Source organism: Arachis ipaensis, chromosome B04 (genome assembly GCF_000816755.2).
Source record: "Arachis ipaensis cultivar K30076 chromosome B04, Araip1.1, whole genome shotgun sequence".
NCBI lineage: Eukaryota > Viridiplantae > Streptophyta > Magnoliopsida > Fabales > Fabaceae > Arachis > Arachis ipaensis.
In genome coordinates, this window is record NC_029788.2 from 130,031,443 (window position 1) to 130,039,105 (window position 7,663).

General features: G+C 32.0%; 2 protein-coding genes across 3 annotated transcripts in view; one reads left to right on the plus strand and one right to left on the minus strand.

Annotated features, from left to right (window-relative positions):
- Positions 1,570–4,563, plus strand: LOC107635502 (6-phosphogluconate dehydrogenase, decarboxylating 3). 2 transcript variants are annotated; one of them, XM_021122126.1, is made up of 2 exons: positions 1,570–1,702; positions 2,813–4,563. In XM_021122126.1, exon 2 carries the CDS (start codon positions 2,823–2,825, stop codon positions 4,281–4,283), a length of 1,461 nt encoding a protein of 486 aa, XP_020977785.1. In that variant the 5' UTR covers positions 1,570–1,702; positions 2,813–2,822; the 3' UTR covers positions 4,284–4,563. The 2 variants fall into 2 exon arrangements, with proteins under 2 accessions (XP_020977785.1, XP_016194475.1); XM_016338989.2 differs by having other exon boundaries at positions 1,593–1,812.
- LOC107638169 (small heat shock protein hspM) overlaps positions 7,567–7,663 on the minus strand; it is a 1,012-nt gene continuing 915 nt past the window's right edge. The window contains exon 2 of the mRNA XM_016341336.2: positions 7,567–7,663. This exon is cut by the window's right edge and continues 520 nt beyond it. The gene's annotated coding sequence lies outside the window, so the exon portion shown is untranslated.

The following is a 7,663-nucleotide window of genomic DNA, read 5'->3' on the forward strand; positions in this document are numbered from 1 at the left end:
AGAAATATATTATAAAATATTAGAAATTTTAAAATTTTTATCTGTTAATAAAAAAAATTTAGATAACACCTTAGCAAATATTCTTAACCAGATTTATAAGAATAATACTAATAAAAAGTTTTAATAGAATTTTTGTTTTTATACATGTTCATAAAAAAGTCAAATTTTCATTTTAACCTTCTTAACAATATTTAGAACATTCTTTGGCTTTTTTTTTTCTTTAGTGAAAAATATTTAAATCTTTCTTTCGATTTTTGTTTTTCTGTCGTAATTAATCCATCATGCTGATTTCATTTCATTATCAATTGACTTCAAATGTGAATGCTAAAATGGGAAAGAAGTAAAGAACAACAGAAGCATATTTATTTCTTTTTTCTTTCATTTATTTTCCTACGGTATCTGTGAATCTGACGGGTCAATGACTAATTTGTCGCGAATCAGAAATCTATTTAAGGATTTGTTATTGGCCAATAAATTATTGCATGTATAATACGGGATTCAAACCTTTTTTTTTGTTTGCACCAGGGTATCCATCAGGCCGGAAGCCTAATGACTAATCCCTCAGATACTGCAGAGGCACAAAGTGAGTGACCCTCTTAAACAAGTAAGCTCCATTCCACCCACAAAGTAGAATTCAAACCTTTAACATTTGCTTAAACAAACTAATGAGCTAACTACTAAATCAACTAAATTTGATTTTTTTATTTTTGACCGATACAGTTAATCCATTTATTCTAGTCTAGATCTCTTATATATTGGGCCTGATCATGACCCAAGTTTGAACTATAGAAAATAGTCAATAACAGACATTCGACAAAAACATCAAAGCCATAAATAAGTTACTAGATGTTCCAACAAGTACGAAAAACTTGTCCAAAAATATTTAAAGTAAAAAAAAATATCTTTGTTTTTAGTATATAAAACATTTTTTTTAACGATATTCTTTTGGCTAAGAACCAATGAATTATTATATACACAAAATAAAATTTAAATTCTTGATATTTATTTAAATAAATTAGTATTTAAATTTTCGAGATTTACTTAAATAAACTAGTAATATAATTATTAATTTAACTCAAATTGCTTATAAAACAAAAATCTTGGTTTCAGGTGATATTTTCTCTAAAAATAAAAAAAAAGTAGAAAACACTATGATTATGATCTAGGAGGAGTAACAAATATTTTAAAATTTTAATTACACCTTTGAACTTTTTCACTTTTATGTGTATTTTTTATTATTTAATTTAAAAGAATAAAATATTTGTTCGTTTACCTAATTAAATGTAAAGAGTTTAAATTTTATTATTTTTTATATAGTAACTCATTAACGAATAGCATATCTTTTAAATAAAATTTTAATCTGTGATGAATTTATTTTTGACTTGTTCGATTAAAAGATATTTAAAAAAAAATTGTTAGACATTTTTCTCTCATATAGCACAAAGTTTATTTCTTAAAAAAAATAGAAGCAATAAAAAATAATAATTTAATCAAATTACAAAGAAAAAGCAATTAATCAACGGTGTTCATTCCCTCTGATCACATTTCACCTAATCCTCCCTTCGCATTTGTTAGAAAACAAATTTGACCCGCTTAAAAAGTTGGTTGGTGGTTGTTGGTCTCTTCTCTTAAGCCGTCATCGATTCTATTTCAACCTCCGAATTATTAAAATTAAATTAAAAAAATCATTTTTTTTTCATTGGTAACTTTTCCCTCTCTTATATTTATATATAGTTCACCTACCCTTCTCTTTTAATCTGTTCTTTTTCATACCCAGATCTCTCTTTCTCTGTAATTTGACTCCAGTTTCAGGTCTGCACTTTCAAGTTCCCTTTTTTATGTTCTTATTTCTTGTATTTGGGGATCCATTTTTCTGCTTTTGGTGCTTTATCATGGACTTAATTTGCTTGCCCAGAATTTCAATTTGCAATTTTTCTTACTTTTACCGAATTACCGAATTTATTGGTCTTGTTCTTGGTTTTGATCATAGTGTTGATGATAATTTAGGACTGTGTGCTGTGCTGTGCTGTATTTTCTTACTGATTGATAACACTACTTAGTTGTGGGATGAAGATTATTTTGTTGAACCTTGATCTTGCTGATACTGCTCTGCATGTAGTAGTAAATACAGTTGATAGTAGTTTCGGTTCACAATAACTGTCATTTTAACCTTCTTCGGTACATTCATAAATCTAATTAATGTTTTTAGATACAAATTCAATCCAGATATATTGATGTATGAATGTACAAAAGACAAAATTGACAATTAATTTGAGCTAGAGGGAGTATGGTTTTGGGGTTATGCTGTTTGTGTTGTAACATTTTTGGAAAAATAAGATAACTGGAATGTGAGATCCTGTAAAAGTTGCATGCCTGTGAATTTCGAGGCAGAAACTGCAAATCTAGGAAACTATAAATCTTGTTTGGTAGTTGGGATGCTAATTTTACATTTGATCGACATTCGACAGGGAATTCGACTGGGAAACCTAAGAACTCAATCTGTTGGGTAACATTACTCCAATGTTTAGATAGTGTGATGATCAAGTTTATTGGTCTTCCTTGTTTGATTAGTGATCACATTTCGACAGTATCATAGTCTTCATTCTTGGAACATGTTCAAGTTCATTATACTTCCTATTGAACTTGGTAGAAGTTTTACTTATTGATGGCATCTTGAGTCCAACATTCATAAAGCTGAAAGTTTTTTATATGCTTGCAGTATTCTGTGATTGTAGTTTACAGCTTTTTGTTTTCCTCCAGAACCTTCCTACTTTAATTCTCATATGCATTATCCTTATCAACCATTGAACAGGAAGTTCATTATGGCTCAACCGAAAACAAGAATAGGTCTTGCTGGACTGGCTGTCATGGGCCAGAATCTTGCTCTCAATATTGCCGAGAAAGGCTTTCCCATCTCTGTTTACAACCGAACCACATCGAAGGTAGATGAGACCGTTGAACGAGCAAAACATGAAGGAAATCTTCCGGTTTATGGATACCATGACCCTGAAGCTTTTGTTAACTCCATTCAAAAACCAAGGGTGATAATAATGCTTGTTAAGGCCGGCGCACCTGTTGACCAGACCATTAAGACTCTATCTACCTATTTGGAAAAGGGTGATTGTATTATTGATGGTGGTAATGAGTGGTACGAGAACACTGAAAGAAGAGAGAAAGCAGTGGCTGAATTAGGACTTCTTTATCTTGGGATGGGAGTTTCAGGTGGTGAGGAGGGTGCTCGCAATGGTCCATCTTTGATGCCTGGTGGTTCGTTTGAGGCTTTCAAATACATAGAAGACATTCTTCTCAAGGTGGCAGCTCAAGTCCCTGACAGTGGACCTTGTGTTACATATGTTGGCAAAGGTGGATCTGGAAATTTCGTGAAGATGATCCATAATGGAATTGAGTATGGTGACATGCAGCTGATTGCGGAGGCTTATGATGTACTGAAGTCAGTTGGAAAGTTGTCAAATGAGGAGCTACACAATGTCTTTGCAGAATGGAACAAGGGAGAACTTCTGAGTTTCCTTATCGAAATCACTGCTGATATATTTGGAATTAAGGATGATAAAGGAGATGGATATCTTGTTGACAAGGTTCTTGACAAAACCGGCATGAAGGGTACCGGTAAGTGGACTGTTCAGCAAGCTGCCGAGTTATCAGTAGCTGCTCCCACTATTGAATCTTCTTTGGATGCTAGGTTCCTTAGCGGGTTAAAGGAAGAGAGAGTTGAAGCTGCTAAGGTCTTCAAATCAGCTGGTTTTGGCGATATCTTGGCTGATCAATCCGTAGACAAGCAGCAGTTGATCGATGATGTTAGGAAAGCACTTTATGCGGCCAAAATCTGTAGCTATGCTCAGGGAATGAATTTGATTCGTGCAAAGAGTATCGAAAAAGGATGGGATTTGAAGTTGGGTGAACTGGCCCGGATTTGGAAAGGAGGTTGCATCATTAGAGCAATATTCCTTGACAGAATCAAGAAGGCTTACGACAGGAACCCCAATCTGGCAAACCTTCTTGTTGATCCTGAGTTTGCAAAGGAAATAATTGATCGCCAATCTGCCTGGAGGAGAGTTGTTTGCCTTGCCATCAATTCTGGTATCAGCACCCCAGGTATGTCTGCTAGTCTTGCTTACTTTGACACTTACAGAAGGGAAAGATTGCCGGCTAATTTGGTGCAAGCCCAACGTGACTACTTTGGTGCTCATACGTATGAAAGGATCGATATAGAGGGATCGTACCATACCGAATGGTTCAAGCTTGCCAAGCAATCAAAAATTTAGATTACTGTATTTGGACCAATCGGAATTTCTAATAAATGTACTGTTTTGTGCTCAAGACTTTGTGCTGAGCTGAGCATAAATATCTGCTACAATGTGGTGATTTTTTACCCCCGAATTATATATATCCATTTATGAATTGCTTGGATTTTGGTCTTCCAAAGATTCTTGCATCTTTGCTGATCATGCAGTTAGCTTGGTTCAAAATTTTCCATTTCATGGTGCCTTTGTAATTTTCACATTTCAATAAGATGTTCCCTGTTGGAAGTTACTTTTCATTTAACAATTTACTTATTTGGATTTAATCTATGATTTGCTTACAATGTAAAAGAGTTTAGTCAAAATATGTTGAAGATATTATAAAGCAGCGGATCAAAAACTTTTATTGTTTTCATTCTATCCCTGCCTATTTCTTAGTTCTTAGTCAAACATCTTTTGCATATCTGCACCCAACCCCAGATGAAAGTGAATGGTAAAAATTTGTCATTCATTAATTTACGAATCGACAGTGCAATTTTTACTGCCTTCCTTTCTCATTGATCGTCGTTTTGATATATTTTTTTTTTATGCTTTCATAACTCAATGTATGTAGATACATCGTTTTATGAAAGTTAAAAGATATCAAAACAACTATCAACAAGGAATGAAAGGATTACACCTTATTTTTCACTGGTAATGGGAGTTGCATCTTGCATACATTTTGGAAGTTGGAACTTCTCATTGGAGGATGACAAACATTTTTTGTTTTTTGTTGGTACCTTGCTAAGGTAAGAAAGTAGATGAACAACTTTTGTTTCCCAATTTCTCCACTTAACTCCTTTTGTTAGTTCTGGTTAGAACAAAAGTAACTTATGGAATCTGTTGCTCTTTAAAGAAAACAAAGTACATACTTTTCTTTTACTATATTTGTATCAAAATAACTGTTAATCCATTGAAAAATCAACATATCATGTCTAAATATATTGACTTCTTAATCTACTAATTCGTCCTAACTCCAAATTCCAAATTTACAGTTACTTTGGAACAGAGAGAGTATTAATTTATCTGTTCTTTTCTTAGTTTGAGCCTTGCTATTTGTGAATCTGTTGCATCATTTTCAGGCCCTACCAACCACTACAGGTTTTAAGTCACTCAGTCCCTGTATGAGTTAGCTTTTCTTTCAGGAAAAACAAAACTATGATTTGTTTTTTTCCTTTCATATGTAATAATATCTTCACACCTTCTTTATTTTCTTTCTTTACATCCTTGTCTGTTATCTTTTTGTTGGTATTGACCTACTTGATATTTGTTAAATTTTCTTTGAGATCTTTTATTGCCAATAATATGCTGTATGATTAAGATTGAGAAGCCCTGTAATGGTTTCTAGTGCCAAATTATTTGAGCTCAATAATTGAGAAAAGCCTATGATGGTTTGCTTTTTTTGGCTTAAAGGCATTGGCTCATATCATTTTGCTTCAACAAATAATTTCTTGTCATGACATTTTGTTAAGATCCCTATAAGATAATGAACTCGCGTTGATCGAGTGGTCAACTCACTCGTCCACTTGTAAAAGGTTCAAATTTCGCCTTGTGTATGTAGCAACATATTAGCCAACAACAGACCTTTAAATAAAACTCATATTTGCAGCAGATTAGACTGATTATTCATTAACTTGTCGGATTGGGAGATATTGTATAAAATTAAAAATTTTTTTACATAAGACTACCTATTTTCCATAACACCTAATGAAACTAAGCAGTTCAATCCTAATTCCAGCAAAACTTCCATTAAATTTTCTGTGATTAATCTAATAATAGTGACAGTAATCTAATAATTTACATGCTTTCAATCAAATGGTGACAGATGAATTTGTCATTTTTTTAAATAAAAAAGATCTTCAAAAACATCTCTGATATTAATTTCAGAAAGAAAGTTAATATCACATGGATCATTCAAGAACTTAAAAAATTGGATGCTTACTTTATATATAGATATATATATAGAAGTGAGGAGTGTGTGACCTTTTTGTATGATTCTTTTGAAAGTCTATGTGGTGGCATCATGTTTTTATGTCAATCATACAGCCTGAAACTTAGCAATGCCTTGCTGTTGCATCTTCTGTCCCATTCATTCATTCATTCATTTCATTCATTCATTCCTTTACATTACAAAGTTTTATTATCACTTTCTCTCTCACACAAACACATTCACAAATTAACATAAAGACCATAACCAACCAAACCACCCCAATGCCCTGTCACTGAAACAAATCATAATACCTTTTTATTGCATAACATAGTTGTCATTCCCATGAAACTTTTTTTTTTAATTATAAAAAAAACTTACCCTCTTTCCAGCAAAGCATATGCCCCATTTCATGCCATTTGCAATTTGGAAGCACAAATACCACATGACACACCCCAATTATTATTGCCTAAGTTATTCATAGAAAAATATACAATTTTTTCTTTTGAAGTTTTTTCTTCCCTTGTGTTCTTGTTATCCAGAATCTTTTGGCCACATCTCTAACTTCTTTTTTTAATTGTTTTTAAAAGAAAACAATTATTTTTATGTGTCATTTTTCTTGTTCCTTCTATCTCCCAACTCAATAAGACCTTTACGTATACTAATCAATAAATGTATTTTGAAGTCTTGTGTTGAAGATTCTAGCAGCAGTTAACTTTGTATAGATTTTTTTTTTTAAACTTCTAGCCCTATAGTTTTAAAAATTTTACATTCGTTTGATTCATGTAACCAACCCTACACAATCGAATAAGAATTAACTGTCATTTTCGTGTCACTTTCTTGATGGATGACATGACATACTCTTCACAGTTGGCATGAACATTTCCATTATTTTCAAACTAATAAGATTCAATAAAAATCTGAAGATGGTGTTACTAAAAAGATTAAACAAAATCTTTCAGGGTTATTCTTATCATACAATATCTCCAATTTGATTATTAACTCTACAAAAAATTCCTGAAATTAACTATTCAACTCAACTCAACTTAAGTTACATTGATTATTAGACTTTATTTATATCTTAAGTAATCACTAACTAATCTTAATAACCAACTAATTCGCCTAGTTATCCTAATCCATAGCATCTATCATTCTTGGAACTCTGATATTTCAAGTTGAAACCATCAATTCTATTGCTGGAAAAGTGTTATCATGTTCTTGAACAACATTAGAAAATGTCCTATTTTCACTACAAATAATAATACTGAAAATCTAAAACTTTATGATAACAAAACTTAAAAATGTTAGAAGATAATATTTTTTGAGGTAGATGTGTGAGTAAGTAACAAATCAACAAATTCAATTTTTCTTTTCTTCTTCTTTTCCATACAAACAAATTCAAATTTTGAGGATGCATGGTTCAATAAAATCCCAGCAT

What these genes read in the sequence shown, in the direction of transcription:
- LOC107635502 (XM_021122126.1), top strand. Translation starts at nt 2,823, where the DNA reads ATGGCTCAACCGAAAACAAGAATAGGTCTTGCTGGACTGGCTGTCATG.